Raw genomic sequence first — 16693 nt, forward strand, 5'->3', positions numbered from 1 at the left:
TAGCCTGAGGGGACCTTAACATCAGGTTGGCTGCAAGGGACAATATAACTGAATTTCACTCTGCTCCCTAGACCCCAAACTCAACTTAAGAGGTTTATTAGGCCATAAAAATGACCCATATCACTGTACAGTCAAGTAAGCCAAGTAATAAAGATGATGTGAAAAACACTGAGAGCTGACTGCGGTCCAAACCTTGAAATGCCTGGTAACTGCTGCCTTGAATACTGAGGTTATATACACTTGTCAGGTGTCTACTCACCACCTCCTTGCTGTCTTTCAGTCTCTCCCTATCTCACAGCGTTTTTCCATAAGGGTCTCATGCACAAGGCAGCCCAGGCTGGCTAGCTCAGGTGTCAGTGTTTTAATCTGGATGCCTACCCTTTCCCAGAGGATGCCATTCCCTTCTCTCTCAACCATTCTGGTTAAACATGGCTGGTGTAATCCCACCACTCGCTGGGTTTTTCCCAGGGCAGCTCATCCCTGCCACAGGAGGAACACCTCCAGTTCAGACACAAGCCCCTTGACTCACCTTGGGGGAAGCACAGACTGAGCAACATGAGCATTGGCTTCATCTCCTCTAACAGTTATTCATTGTTGTTGTTTTTCCCTCTTCCAGGTAAATTTTATTCTTTTTATCAATATTATCAGAGTCCTAGCAACCAAGCTACGGGAGACAAATGCAGGGAGGTGTGACTCAAGACAACAGTACAGGTAAGTCACAAACCCTCCTCGGTTTGGGGACAAGTCAAAGTCCCTGTTTCCCTCTTTGACTACAGAGGGAGCCCAGGGTGAGTGGTTCAGCTGCAGATACCTACCCTGTAGACACTTAAAAAAAGGTGAGAAGAACACCATCTTCTGAGCCTGATAATGCGGAATGAATCAGCAGCTGTTTAAAACTCCCCTAAACCTCTCCAATCCAACTCCGGGGACCTGCCTCATAGTAAAGAGAGGAGCTCAGTTCCTCCAGCCAGTTAGGAAGTGACTGTGCTGGCCTTGAACCAACAGTGCAAAAATAAAAGCATTTCTTGTGCTGTTGAAGCCCCTAAAACTTGTACCGTTTTATTTATTTCTGTTTATTTCCCTCCTGTGCTTTGTAAAACTTGGTCTATTTGTTAAATCTGCCCTTCAGCGGGTGCTTCAGTGCGTTTGCTGAAATGAAAAAAAAGATTCCTGAAACTTTGCTGGAAATCTGGCCTTTCCTTGTTTGTTTTGTTTTCCTTTGTTCTGCCAGCTCTTCTCTCTTGATAATTTAGGATATTTGTAACATGGTCAAAGCTGGACAGAAAAAGCAGATTGCTGAGACACCTCGGCTGCTCGAGGGCTCCCAAGGCTTCTCCGAATCCCTTCGGCTGGACTCACCAGCAGAACACATGCAGAGGGGAAGAACAGGGCAATTTGGGCTGCAAACCATGAGCTCATTGCTACCATCACACTCTCCAAACACAAGATGTTTCATTTGAATCAGGAATGATATTTGGCTAGAGAACACATCTCCGTTTTCCTTTGCTGCCCTGTCAGGGCTCTGATTTATCTATTTATTTATTTATCCCTGGCTGAAACTTGCTATTAATTATGGTTTGGATGGGGCCTGCTCCTTTTAATGTTTTAAATTCCCTCAGTGGTTTCCAGTTGCTGGACAGAGGTGGTACCAGGTCTTTCTGGTAGTGATGTCCGTCCTTCTCAATAATTGCCTGCACTTGGTGACTTGCTGTAACTCTTGGCAGTGGGTTTAATCCTCCAATTAGCATCACTTCCAGGCAAAGCTGGATCCCTCAGGAGAGAACCCAGCCAAGTACTCAGGGCTTTATTTTACCTCCCTCCTACCCCCTGCCATAGGTCTTGTGCTGAGATGGAGCTTCTCCCTCAAAACAGGGCTTTCCAGGGGATGCTGCAGTCCAAAACGCCTCCTAGGAGTGGTGAACCCCTGCTTACCCCATACTGTGACATCCACTTCCCCTTGGTATCTAACATAATTCTGCTCCAAAATGCAATTCCCTCTCCACCATTGCACAGAACGCACTAACCCTGGGTGGATCTTTGCCTCAATAAGAAGACAGAACTGCAGAATTACAGAAATGTTGTGGTGAGCAGGACTCCCTGGAAATCATTTGGTCCAATCCCCCTGCTCCAGCAGGGCCAGCTGGAGTAGGCTGTCTAGGACCATGTCCAGTCTTTAAATTCAGAAGCAGAATCACCCTTTAGGGGCAAGGGAATTTAGAGGCTGGGACCCGGAAGCAGCAGTGCACATTTCTTTCCAGTCACTCTTCCACCTTGTTCCCATGTTCCTGACCCAAAATAGTGAATGGTCTGAGGCTGAGAAAGAAGTCTTGGTGTCTTCACCTCCAGTACCTACAGCAGCATCTCATGGGGACGTGCATATGAAGAGGGTTAGATTAGCATACCACAACATGCTGGGGGATGGATTGGGTTGTGTCACATGCCAGAAGAGAATAAATGGCTTGAAACTGTGGGTGGACACAGAGCCTGTGTAAATGTAAGCTATCCAGGACTAGTGAAGGGGCATGTTGAGCCATAACGACATTATGCATGACAGACACCCAAGGTATGAGGTGGACCAGCCTGGCTGGAAGTTTCACTCCATCCACTGACTTCCTCTGTGTCTTCTCTTTCCTTGTTCCTACAGGAAGCTGCTGAAATCTACCCTCGTCCTTATGCCTCTCTTTGGCGTTCACTATATTGTTTTCATGGCTATGCCATACACAGATGTGTCAGGGATTCTTTGGCAAGTTCAAATGCACTATGAAATGCTGTTCAACTCTTTCCAGGTATTGTAATTGTTAAACTATGGGGACAAACTACGAGAATTTAAACAGAGGGAGGAGGGAAATGAGAGTGCAAGGTGTTCTCTTTGGAAACAGGGTTGTGTTTACAGCATGCCAGATTTCATTCACAGGGTGATTTGACAGTATTTTAGCAACAAGTATGTTTTATATTTGCAAAATACAGTGTAAAAAGGATCAGCGTGTCCAACAACAACAACAACAAAAAAAAAAACATTCCTGTTGAAAGATACCTTGCCCCACAAAATCTGTGTAGATCCAGGATAGACACAAGCTGGTAGAGATCCACAGAGACATGTTGTTTCAAATTAGCTTCCAATTAGCTTATCCCAAGCTGTCTCAGCACTGTGAATGGATTCCTCAGTTCAAGGTTTGGGCAAAAGGCAGGTTCAGTTATAGGACTGCTCCTGTATAAGTCATAACAGCAAGAATATGCAACTCTGTACAAGCAAAGCAGTGTTTTATAGCCACTGCCCACTCTTCCCTCAGAGATTAATTTTTGGCTCACATGCAACTACCTATCATCATGGTCAACTAGTGTGGATGATGGAGGTGGACAGTGGGTCTGCCAGATGAAATTGTAAGGCAGGTGGGGACAAAGCTTGCATACATGCACTTCCACAATTCCTGCTGGGCTCAGATGGGAACAAATACCAGGTGACCTCACCAAGATCTGGCTGAACTGTTGACCAACAAAAAAGATGTGGATGGTTTTCTCACATCTGACTGCTTTTGCTGCTCCCCCTCAGCCAGTTCTGTCCAATGTACAGGCTGCCCCACTTGCAACCAGAGCTGAAAGAGTCCCATCAGGGCCACCTCCTGTCCCGCAGCAGGATCAGCTACATGTAATGCACTGGAAATGTTTATCCAATATGCTCATAAATACCTCTAGTGAGTGAGACCCCACCGCCTTCCCAGGCACTCATCACTGTCTTAGGAACTTTGCAAAAGATCAGAGCAGGAGAATAGATGTGTTACGCAGAACATGATCCAGAGGGTGTATATAGTCCGTTTACTTTGTCAATAGTCTAAAAAATGGCTATGTTCATCTGTCCCTCATGCACTACTAAAAAGAGCAGTGTTTCCTATCCGTATTATATAAAGCAAGTTATAAACACCACTGATTTCAGAGGAACACAGGGATGCTGGGCAACCCCATTGGGGTATTAGATACTCAGCTGCAGCCAGATTAATATTAATGTGTTATTTCTTCTTCCTTCCAGGGATTTTTTGTTGCCATCATATACTGTTTTTGCAATGGAGAGGTAAGAGTCATCAGCTTCTTAATTATGTCCCACCTTTGTTAAGCTAGTTCCAAATGCAGATGGTAAGGTGGATGCACATCAGTGTATCTCCTCTTAGTCTAGAGACGCAACCCTGTTTTGCACTCACTGAAAGATCTGTCCATGCACATAGAAAGTTCGTACACTTATTTTGGTCATGTAAGACATACAGATCAATCTGTCATCAATAAATGAGCTACTGGAAGTAGCTAATGGGGGGAAAATGTGCTTTTTTTTTTTTTTCCTTTTCCCAGCACAAGTGCTGTTTAGTGCTGCCTGATATTAGATCTGTGGCAGAAATAAAAGGGGATTGATAGAATAGCTGTCTAATCAGCAAGCTCTTTTTTTAGGCCAGGCTTTGTTGACCCTTTTATTCTGTTTCAAGTGACATGCTTTAATTTTCAGATTGCTTTTGAGCTGTCTTTGTTCCCTTTAATTCCCTCTACGGCTGCATGCTAAAAATCTAGGTGGTCAGTGAACGCACACTGGAAAGAACAGAATTACTTTCATGGCCCAACATAAGGTTTGTTTGGCCTAAGTTTATGGATTTTAAGGGGAAATGCAACTACAGATATGTTCCTTATGTCCTGCAGCATAAACACAAGATGTTCCTTCCAATTTTACCCTCCAGAGAGTTCTCCACCCCTGTGGATAATACATCCTGCTGATGGCTCTCTGTCCCCCTCTCCTTCTACTCATGTTTTTTTTTCCCCCTTGTCTCTCAGGTCCAAGCAGAAATAAAGAAGTCATGGAGCAGGTGGACATTAGCACTTGACTTCAAAAGGAAAGCACGAAGTGGGAGCACAACCTACAGTTATGGACCAATGGTTTCCCACACCAGCATCACAAATGTAGCCACGAGAGGGGCACTTGCCCTCCATCTCAATACAAGACTTATACCAGGGACACTCAATGGACACCGGAATTTACCAGGTTATGTAAAAAATGGCTCTATTTCCGAAAACTCCATGCCTTCTTCTGGACCAGAGCAGTACAACAAAGACGAGGAGTACCTGAACGGCTCTGGGCTTTATGACGGAGACAGACCCACAGTACTTGTTGAAGAAGAAAGAGAGACCGTGATGTAAAGAGAGGAGGAGAAGAAGCAAAAGGATGAGAAAGGTTCCTGGAGAGCATTTAGTGGGCAAAAGAATATCAGGCCACGCATCAGATGCCAAGGATTTCCATACAGTGTCTCTGTTCGGTGGAACGAGAGGTTAAGTTATATGGGAAAAAAAAGTGAGCCACCAATGTGGCCAGTGGTTGATCACACACATATATTCAGTGATCTAAGTCTCCCTGGTGATAATGGGGGCAGGGCTGTCCCGAGGGCCTTGCTACCTGCTGAACAGAGATACTGAGAGTTGGCGAGGGAGGGTTGCACAGCAGCACGTGGTCCTTTCACCTCTTGGAGAGCTTGGTCAGCTGGGGAGGGTGGGAGTCTCACCCAGTAGAGCAAGAGTCTTGCAGGGAGCGTGCAGTGCCATCTTCTTGCAAGGGTACAAAGCCACCCTGGGCACCAGCATCTTCGGTTCAGTTTGCTCTTTCCTCTTAAAGTCTGTCTGGTAACACACACGAGACCTACTCGGGGGGCTGTAGCTGCCCATTGTTGCAGCCAAGAGCTCAGCATGGACGGGTCAGTACAACCAGCTGCCTGGGACATGTTCTTCCCTTGGGTATTCCCACTGCCTGCCAAAATGTTCATCTGGAGCGGGCAGAGTTAACAGCTCATGTTGCTAGATGCAGGCAGAAAACCATATTCTCCTTTCTCTGACCTGAGTCCCAGTAGCAAGCCAGAAACCAGTGCAATTTTAGGATGGAAAATGTGGTTATCAGAATGTGCGAAAATGTCGTTCTTCCAGATACAGTAGTGGAGAGAGGCCCACCCTGACTGCTCCCAGGCGGGCTGAGGCAGGGAGGGGAATTTGCTTGTGATCTTCAGAAGATCTTCATGAAGCGTGTGTGCTGGTGTGTGTGTGGCTAAAATCTGCTCAGAGGGTAGCTAACTGAGCCCTCCCTGTCTGTGGATGCTCATGGAAACAAGCTTTGGTCATTTTTTTTATCTTTAAATTGATGCTCATTCTCCCCTCTGAATTTCTTGTTTCTCACTACTCCATGCCCTCATGAGGAGAAAGACTCCTTCAAATCCGCCTGCATCACCCAGAGGCATGAGATGCTGGATACAGCCAGGCAGACCTGGCTTGGTTCTTCATGAGAACCAAGGGCAAAATTTGCTGGACAAAAGCACAGGGATTGCTCCTAGATGGTCACCTTCTGAGCATCTTTCCCATTCTTAATGGTGGGGCCATTCAAAAGAGCCACACACACACCTATGTACACCTGGCCACTGCCTTAGCTGGTGCCAGTGAGTATAAAACTTCAACTAAAGCCACTGAGTTTGCCTAGAGATGCTCAGATGAGGAAATGCTGGTGGGGTTGCCTCCGAAGGGAAGAGAACAAGGAAAGGCCTGATTCATACATCCTAGAGATGTATGAAGAGAGAGACTAGGAATATTTTGTGCTTGTGCAGAGTTTCCCTTGCTGGTGGTTTTTGCAAGGTGTGCCAAAAGGTCATTTTCTGACACACCTCATGTCTTCAGCAGTGGCAAAGAGATACAGCCCTTGTTGACCAACCGTGCTATGTGTTTAGGCCATTTCACGCCAGCTGAGCATTAGCAAAGGGTCTCTGTCCGTTCTGAAGCACCCAGTACTGGGAAATTAGGAAAAGTGACCAGATTTCCTATTGCAGCAAGTGCTTCCTCAAAGGAAGGACTCTGGCTGAGCCAGCCTGGATCCTCTCTTCAGAACCTGTCATAAAGTCAATATTCACTTCAAGCTGTCCTAAAGTCAGCACCTCATGGTGTTTTGGGTTTTGTTTGTTTGTTTGTTTGTTTGTTTTGTTGTTTGTTTGGTTTTGTTTTTGTTGTTTTTTCATATTTCTTTTTTGCTTTCTTGGTAAATTTCCATTACCTGAAGCATTTTCACTCCCCCTTGCTGTTATTCAAATTGGATAGAAAACAGGCCTTGGGGCAGTTTGCAGAAGTCCTTTAGGATGCAGGTGGAACCTGTAGAATAGCCTGTTCTCTATCCTGGTCCTTTAGATATGCTGCTGGGTGGCACCAACCAGCACCTCTGAGATACATCCACTGCGACTTTTGAGTACGTATTAAGGACTAACTTCCCCCAAAACTCTGAAGGAGGTCAGGAAGAGCTGTTGAGACCTTGACTCTGCTTTCTGTGTCCCAAATTTTCTTTAAGCAGCCTCTCAGGTTAGGATCCAAAGCCCAGTGAAATCAAGAAACAAACCTCCTGCCCTTGACATCCCTGGGTTTTGGATTCAGACCTGGTAGGGGATGTGGTGGCTAAGAGACAAGCTTCTGTAAGGCATCAAAGCACCTCTCAAACAGTTGCAAACACACATGAGCCAATCTTTAAAAGCCAGTATTTATTTGTGATGTTTGTTGGGTTTTTTGTTTGTTTGTTTTGTTTTGTATCATTAGAATAAGTCAAAATTTTTCATAACAATTTAACACCAATCGGCAGCTATTGAAAGGACAGGTTTTCATAGCATAATCTTTTTTTCCTGCTCTCTTATTGTCACTGTTGCTATTATGAACAACAATATTCATAAGAACAATGCTAACAATGTTATTACAGAGAAGTTAGGTAGCCTTGCCAGAGAAGTCAGCTCTAGTGAAAGCTTGGCATGGAGAGCTAACCAGCTCTGCAGAAATCTGGGTCAGCCCAGCCATGCTCGCTGCTTGCCTTTTCCTCACAGATTTTGGCATGGCCTCAGGAGGGAATATAAAGGGGGCAGAAGTTATCACCAGTCGGCTGTCAGCTGTGTACAGCTGCAATATTTACCATCCTGTGTGGCTGAACCACTGATAAGAGAGAAGCACATCGAGTATGCTGGCTCTGGCTTTCTATCCATCTAGAAGTATGTTGTGCTTAAATCCTCCAAGTAAATGCAATGACCTTCCTGATTTTCTCACTCAAAGATCACTTAGCATCATTTCACTGTTGGAACAAAGAAAAAGAAAAAAGACCCCAAAAAAATCACCAAAAAAAACGCTGGTGACTCACTGTTTACTTCTGCATGTTACAGACACCTCAAGATTAATAACATTTGACAATCACTTAGCAAAGTTCAAGGAATTAGCAAAAACCATAAAATTATTTATAAACAAATACAAAACCCCTCGTAAACTGAAATGCATTCATCACTGGATTATTTAGAATAAATGCTTAAAAGCTGATGATAAGTGGAGATTAAAAATTACATGCACAAGGGGAAGAAATCTTTTCCTGATCTTTTCAAATGCAAATCATACATAATAGATTCTTTTTTCTTGGTGTTTCAATATTCATGAAAAAAATTCAAAGATGCTTATACCAAAACTGGGGAATAATTCTGCCTTCAAACTCATGACAGACTGTGAGGCAGACTGTATATTTGTCAAAGTCTGTTCCTATCTGTCCTGTGCTGAGTGCTGAGATTGCAGAAAGTGTTGACTGAGTGTATAGGCCGTGCTTTGTCAGCTAGGGATCCAAGGACATCCACCACTGATTCTCTGAAACAGAGAAGAAACCACAATTTGCAGTTTGAATTTGTGCTGGAAGGGCAGGCAGAGTGGTCCTGCCAGTGTTTAGCCAAAAACCTCCAGATTTGGAGTGCAGTCACCTTCACTTTTCTCCATCACCAGGAGATGTAGGCACTTCTCAAGGACAGTTTATCCCCATCCAAAGGTCTGAGTTCCCCTGGGGTGACAGTTCCCATCCTGTCTGATTTACTAGGGCAGATACAGAAAAATGCCACCAAAAAAAAAAAAGAAATGGATGGAGGAGGATAGAGAGCAGGTGGCTGTGGAGTCAGGATGCAGCCAACACTTGGGTAGAGTTCACTTTCACAAACTTTCACAAACCCACCCTAGGAGGAGGCAAAGGCTTGGAGGAACTGGTTGTCTGTATCTTTCCAGTTTTTCTTCTTCCAGCTCTGTCAGCTTTGTGTCCTTTTTCTTCTCATCCTGTAGAGCATCTGGCTGTATCCTATAGATCCTCTTGCTTCTCTAAGCATGCTGGGCTGGCCCAGGCCAGGCTGAGCACTGCAACATTCCAGAAGACTGGATTACATGGGGAGGGGTCTCCTTGCCCACCTTTTGGGTGGGTGTTCTCTTCTTCAGTGCCACTGAGGTGCTGGGTTTGGGCAGGGAATGTCACCCCCTGGCAGGTTCAAGTCGTGGTACCCAGCCCAGCATCTCTTCAAATAGCAGCACAGTCTGCTGATGCTCCTGAGTCCCTTTTCCCTGGATATGTGCAGATGAGTGTTTTTAAACCTTCTTTAAACTGGTTTGTCTTGTTGCAAATGAGTTTATGTCTTGTCCCATTCCGCACTGTTCCTCAGCTCTGCTCCATCTTGTCCAATACATATCAGAGTCAAAATATTGACAAAGTTCTCCCAAAAACTGAACTCTTCAGCCAGGGACCGGCATTGTTTATTTGTTTATTGGTAATTGGCTGAAAGCTGCAGAACATCCACAGTGTAGGTAAGAATTTTCCATTTTTTTAATTATAAAAATACATTAGGAGTGAAGATCTCCAATTTTTATTCCTGTTTATTGTTTTGATGAATTCAATGACTGGCTTACAAATTTTTAAACTTCAGAATCTGATCTTCTAAAAAGTTAAGAAGCCTCAGCTATCATTTTTTTGTTGTTTGTTTGGTTGGTTTGTTTGTTTGTTTGTTTTGTTTGGTTGGTTTTGTCTTTGTTTTTTCACTGGCTGATTTTTCTGCACAACTTCCACCCAGAAATGAAAACTTCAAGCAGAATTACTGAGGATGAGGAAAGTGTTCAGTATCTCCCTTAAGTCATCTGGATTTCTCATTCTGTTCAATCATTCTTTCACCTGAGATAGGACTGCATGAAATGAGAGAAAGCACTTTAAGAGTTGGCATTTAAGGGAGAGGTTGCATGAACCTGTGAAGTCCTTTTGTGTCCAGCACTGCTTCTTATTAGCATGGGTGCGTTTTGCACCTATTTGTGCCCATTGCCCATGAGTTTGCTACAGACCAGTCCGTACCTTGTCATGGAAAGTTATGGGGCAATAACGTGGTTCACATCCTCTCTTTCTGGCTTCATCCAGATTTTATGACATTTTAACTGTAACAGGAAGAAAAAGGAAAAAATAAAAATAAAAAAATGAGGCAGCATTTTCCAGCCTTTGGGGTTAAGGGTTTCATGTCTGTCTCCTCAGCCATGTATCCTGTGTCATACATGGACATTACACTGGTGGCTGCAAGTTGTAAATTGCTCAGCATGTGAGGAAGCTTTGTTTTAAGGCCATGAGCAGGTTAAGGTAGATCTTCACCATGGCACTTTCCAGCTGACAGCAGCTGCTGGGGGAGAAATCATGTTGCACTTCAAACAGGTCTAGGGAAATTATATATATATATATATTTTTCTAACAATCTTTATGCTGGAACAAGTTTTGTGTTTGATTTTTTTAATTATTATTATTTTTACTTCTATTGCTGATGAGTTGCCACATTCTCCAGAGTAAACAGAGGACATATATGATATTCCTGGCCAGCTACGGAGCTTTTCAAGAATCCAGTGTCACTCTCCAGACAGAGTAGATTTTATATCCCATTCCTCTAGGGTGTCCTGAAATGAGAAAAATATTAAATTGTAAAGGAAATGAGTTTGCGAAAGACCCTATAAATAAATTTCCATCATGGATTGGCCAGGTCTGTCTGGATTTGCCTGGAAAACATAATGGTTCATAAATTGTATAAGTAAAATAAGGATCATGTCCATCTCTGTGGACATTTGTTGGAAAGCAGTCCTCCTGGTTTTGCCTACAGAAGTGAAAGGTTGAGCCCCCTGGACAACAAATTCTGTTGGCCCAAAGGAACATGTTGTTTTGAGGCAGCAAATCCTGCCATTTGTACAAAAGTTATTGGGCTTACCCTGTTCCATCCAGACTGTTTTTTTGGTCTCTCATAAAATCAGAACTCAAGCTTAGCTCTTAGCTAAGGGTGGGATAGCAAAAGAAAGCAGAGGTGAGCTGTTGCAAAGACCAGTGATTAACTAAACTGTACTAAAATAAAACTTCACCATTGTGATGCTAAAAACAAACAAACAAACAAAACAGCTAGGAAACATTGATTTTTCTTTCACTCACAAAAAAAAAAAAAAAAGGAATACAGGTTGGCTTTTTTTTCCCCCCCAATAATGATCCATTACCTGATCAATTGAGCCAGAAATCTGGGCTCCCTCGTGTTTCCATGTGCTCCTTGGGATGCATGGAGATAAACAGAGATGTGATTGAGAACCCACCTGTGACCAGCTTCTGGTCATGTAAAACTCAGAGACATCAAGCCCAGCTGTACCAAAAACAGTGACCTTGTTCTGGAAGTCTTGGCCAGAAATATTGTTCATGAGCTTTGTTTAGTGGTTAGCCACAAGTTTATTTGCTGTCTATATATCAAGCCTCATAAGAGGCAAAATGCGTCCTAATCAGGGTATTTCTTTATTCAGTGCTGATCGACACCTTCACTGGCTGCTCTTTGGCCTGTAGGTGTTTTTTACAATTTTAGAGCAGGGATCTTCTACTGAGAGTCCAGCAGGTGCAGGTGAGCCTGAGACGTGGGCTTTTGGCAGTGCTAGCAGACCTCACCTGAAGCATTAGTCTGGGTTGTGGTCCAGGTCTGCAGAGAAGACAGGACCAGCAACCGTTTTAGATCTTTGACTCTGCTTCTCTTTAGTGGGCAGAAAAGGCCACAGGAAGGACCAGCAGAGTGGACACCCCTGTCCTTCTATCCCAAATTCAAGTTTGTCGGGGTCCTTCTCTACACTTTGCTCCTATTTTCAAACCTCGCCCTAGAAAAGAACCCCCTAAATCTCACCTAAAGAACTCAGTCAAGCATTTCATTTTCCATTTTAACTGGATGCAGACTCAGGGTTTTTTAATGGCTAGAAGCCAATCTCAACTCCAAGATTCAAAACCAATCTGGAACATCAGGAGGGGAAAACAATTTGCACAGATCGGCTGCACAGCACCCTAGTCACATCACATCCATCACACCGGGCTCAGAGTACAGGCACCCTGGCAGAGCTGAAAGGTTGGTCTGCCAAAACTGTCTTTTGTTCTCCATGAATTTTTAAGGAAAGAGCACAGAGAGTAAGAAAAAGACTTGCTGTCTTTACTCCACACTTAAGAATGATTATAAACAATAAAATAGTCATAATAGGTTATTTTTTGTTTGGTTCATCACGTTCTGTTGAATGCTCTGATGGTTTCTGTGCAGTGTCTGGTGTTTTGGCTTTTCCTGTGCGGAAGGAGTTCTCTGTGGTGGAGGGAATAGATATAATGAGCGGACGGAGTCATTCAACGCCAGTCCCTAGGGCAGGACAGTTAGAAACAGACCTGATGTTGATTTTATGTTCATTGGCAGAAGGCAGGAGCTACTCCACTGAAGTTAATTGAGTTAACTCGGTCGAATGCCAAGGCAAAACAGATCTGAATCTAGACCACAGTTCAAGACTCATTTACAATTTGCATAATGGAATTAAAATAAAGCTTCCAACTGTAGCAACAGAAATACTCTGCTGAGAATTAGACACTGGGTTTGCTGTTTGGGATTAAATAAAATGACACCCTAGGCATCAGCCATCACGTAAAGCAACCATGTTTTATCTGTGCCTGTTCAGATTACTCTATTCTCCCCATGGCCAAACACTGTGGTCACTTAGCCATTCTCAGCTATTTTAACTGGTAGAGATTTTTCTTAGCTCCTTCTTTCTTTTTTCTTTTTTCTTTTTTTTCTTTTTTTTTTTTTCTTTTCTCTCATGCTTGCATGGGAACTCAGATCCTCCAAGTTTTCACGCCAGCTTCCAGGTTTCATCTAGCCCCACAGTTTACAAAGTTCAAGATAATATCAACATTTTGCCAGAATTTGGGAAGCAAGTGGGAAAAAGAGTGTGAGAAGCTAATGGAAGTCATAGGGGAGCATTAAAAGAAATATCAAATAAAGTTCAGTGAAACCTTTCCCACGGGCCAGGGAAAGGTTTGCAAACCTTGGCACAGCATTTCAGCCTCCAATTGAACTTGCTCATGTTTTGCTCATAGAAGATCTTGAGACATTCATTATGACCTGCAAAGCTCACATGATGTCTTTCCAGTGTCTGGGGGCCTGGGGTTAAATCTGGCACACTGCTATCAAATATCCTCTTTTACGGTTAATTTAAATTTAATGCTCTGGTCTGCTCAGGTAGCTTATGTGCCCTTCTCTAGGCTGGTCCATTCGTGCTGCTTTGGGGCACACTTGCAGAACTGTTCCTTGAGCTGCCTTTGCATCGGTGGTGTGTTACTGTACCCATCTGAAGCTGTCGCCAGTTTGAACACATCTCCTGATGGCATTCAGCACTGATGGGTAGCAACGCCGTGTTGTAAAGGAGCCAGAGGCAGCGTCTGCAAAAACAGAGCACAACAAACTTTGTCCTAATTCGGAATGGATTTGTAAGACTCCAGTGAGGCAGGGCAGGGCTGGAAATCAGCTCGGAGTCTGGCACACAGAAAAGGGGCCAGGAACAAAAGAAAAGTGAAGGAAGAGCTGACCCAGATGAACATCAGTAACCAGGGAATCTTATAAATCTGGCTTCTTTTCAGGCAGACCTCCCTGTCCAGCACAGATTTAATAGAGGTGGGCTCTATTGCACAATGACACTTTCTCCTAAACAGGGTATATCTTGAAAGAGCAAATGAGGGATTTAACAAAGTCTGTGCAACTTTCTCTTTCTCTTCATCCTCACCAGCACTTTTTCATTATTTTTTTTTCTCCCTGAAAAAAAAGGATACCTTAGAGCAGCCTCAGCACAAGGACCTGATATTCAAAACCATTTCTCCTGGGTCCCACAGAGTAACTTTTACCTCTGACCTTAGCAATTGTTTTCTTGGCGTATGAACTCAAGAATTTGAAAGTATTTGATTATGTTCCTCAAACCGAGGGTTACTCATTCTGGGCAAGCAATGTGGTGGGCAACAACACAGATGTGCTGGCATCGATATGGAATGAAATCCTGACCCCATGAAAACCAACACCAAAATGCGTGTTGATTTCCATGGAGTGGGATTTACCCTTAAATTCTGAGGAGGAAAAAGATAATGATTCAAGTAAATGACCTTACCCTTCTTCTGTCCCCAAAACCTTGTTTGCCACCCACAGTTCAGGGTGGCTTTTTGTTTTAGATCAATAGAACTAAGAACCAGAAAGCAGAGATCAAGTGGTAGAAGATGGTCTGAACAGCCAGAGTCTCCTCTCTCAAAATACTTCACGAGTGACAACATTGGGCTTTTGTATTGGGGTCAGCTTCTACATGTGGGGATTTAGGACATGGTATCTTGCTAGAAAAAAAGGCACGGGATTAAAATATTTGAGATGGATGGGATGAGCATGCACTGGGTTTCCAAAATGCCTGGGCCTACGTCCTCTGAAATAGAGATACAATAACCACATGAAAGACTACTTAAAACGAGCTTTAATGAAGGATGTTCTCCAAACAGAGCAGACCTCAGGTACCTAAAACAGAAGACAAAACAATGACTTCACCAGGAAAGCAGCATCTATTTAAATCAGAGCATTACAACAGGCATGGGCCCTTCTAAATATAGAGCTGGATGCTTCCTGCCAGGCTGAGCTTTTACCTTTTAATTTTTCTCTGTCTAAATTAATCGCTCTTCCTTGAGGGCTGCAGGGAAGGATGAGCAAGAAGCCATTTGCTGTTGGAGGTGAAATGCTTTAAAAGACAGGTTGTGTCAGGTAGAGCTGGTGGCAGAGAAAGGCGGTTGGTGGCAGAAGAGGAAGGACGGGTGTATCCAAGCATCGTCTCCCATCCCCATGTTCAGAAACACGTCGATCTCTTGCCATCTGCATGAGCTGGGGCATGCACGAAGAGACAGACCTGCTGCTAAAACTCCTTGCTTCTTCTCAGCAACTTCAGGGTGACCAAGCCATGGTGGCGATTGGGTGTGGGCATTAGAAAAAGGACTCAGCCATTCCTAGCAGTCTGCCAAGCTCTGTCCGATGTGTCTGTTTTGGGAATATTGGCTCCTTTTCTTCTAGTGTCAGCAGGAGGGAAAAAAGTTGGGGTGTTTTCTTCCTCCACACACACAAGTAATTTCACTGAAGTGGTTTTGTAAGACCTTGTTTCACTTCAGAAGAGGGACAAGACTGAAAAGCTAAAGGACAAAACTGTGATTTCTTTGTATGTGTTACGAGGACATTGCCTTGTGTGTGTCATCAGGCAGACATTTGGTTTACATTCCTCCACTTCTGCTTTCTGTATGGACCAAAGTAATGAGCGGAAAATGACAAACCACAGATGTATGTAAAAAAGGGAATTAAAATAAAAAGAAATCTTTATTGATTCTCATAAAATATCTCTTTTGTGTCTTTGCCTGTTTATGGGCCTCAGAGCCTCTAAAATCCTTCAGGAGCACACATAGATGGACGTGGGCTAGACATTCCTCTGTGTTCATGAGGAAGAACCTTCCTGAGATCCTCCAGTTCATTGTGGATTCAGAAAGATGGGAATGAGTTATGTCTGTGGAAACCCTTTGGGAAGACCTTGTACAGAGTGGCTTCACAATCTTTAAGTTTGTGGTTTTCAGACGAACAAACCTGGTTGACTCCAATCTTGTTTTCCTGCTGAGCAGCATCTTCTAGAGAAATGTTAATTTACCTGCTGAAAACCCTCTCCTATGCACGCTTTAGCTCTAAGACCTTCAAAAGAAGAAAGTTGGTTTATCATAGATGAAATTTAAGGCCATTCTTGTTCAATGTGTAGTCATGGCATTTCTTCTGATGCAAGCATGCTTTGCACAGGAGGAAGAGCTGGTCAAAAAATGCTCCTGGCCCTGACATTTAGCATAGTGTGTGTATCACCACCCCAGCAGCAATCACATTCCAGTAATACTTTCAGGAAAACGTCATGGTGTTCATACAGGCATGCTAGCATTCCCTGTCTGGCTAACCAGCTATGAGTGGAAACAAGGAGTGACCTTTTTCTCCTCTTCTGAATGATAAGCATTAAGTGACTGGCCAGATTTCAAAAAGCACTCGGGTCCCAGCAGCAGGGAACGGGAACACTGCTGACCAAAGACAGTCCCACAAATGCTTGTTCCAGATGGAGCTCTATGTGTCTTGGCTGCAAATGTGATGGTTATAGTGTCTTCATCCCATTCACGGACTTTAACATCAGTATCAGATAACATCCAGGAGAGAGAAACAAGACAGCAAATTTTGTCCTGTGTGCTCTCTGACTTGCACACAGGTGACAGTAACCTGGTGGCCCACTTTTCCTTATGCTTCCAAACGAAACCCAATAATGATGTTCCCTCGGAAAGAATAATCACATTGCAAAAGATGTTCACCCTTACATGCTTCTTCACATGTATCCTGAAGAATGCCTAAAATGCCACTTTGGTGTAGTTCAGCAGTACGTCCAACTCCTGTCCCATTCCCACTTTTCACATGCAAGTATCATAGATTCAAAATGGAACACTGGAGCTTGCTAGAGCTAGGACAGCTATACCCAAATCTTTGTT

The 16693-nt window shown here is 43.7% G+C and overlaps 1 protein-coding gene across 4 annotated transcripts in view; it reads left to right on the top strand.

Annotated features, from left to right (window-relative positions):
• PTH1R (parathyroid hormone 1 receptor) overlaps nucleotides 1-15525 on the top strand; it is a 125453-nt gene extending 109928 nt beyond the window's left edge. For all 4 annotated transcript variants that reach the window (XM_083824073.1, XM_083824074.1, XM_083824075.1 and 1 more), the window contains 4 exons: nucleotides 617-711; nucleotides 2645-2786; nucleotides 4025-4066; nucleotides 4810-15525. In XM_083824073.1, coding sequence (XP_083680199.1) covers nucleotides 617-711; nucleotides 2645-2786; nucleotides 4025-4066; nucleotides 4810-5172 — 642 coding nt within the window. In that variant the 3' untranslated portion in view covers nucleotides 5173-15525. The remainder of the gene's footprint in view (nucleotides 1-616; nucleotides 712-2644; nucleotides 2787-4024; nucleotides 4067-4809) is intronic.
• The last annotated feature ends 1168 nt before the right edge of the window (nucleotides 15526-16693 follow it).

Source organism: Anser anser (assembly GCF_964211835.1).
Source record: "Anser anser genome assembly, chromosome: 2".
Taxonomy (NCBI): Eukaryota; Metazoa; Chordata; class Aves; order Anseriformes; family Anatidae; genus Anser; species Anser anser.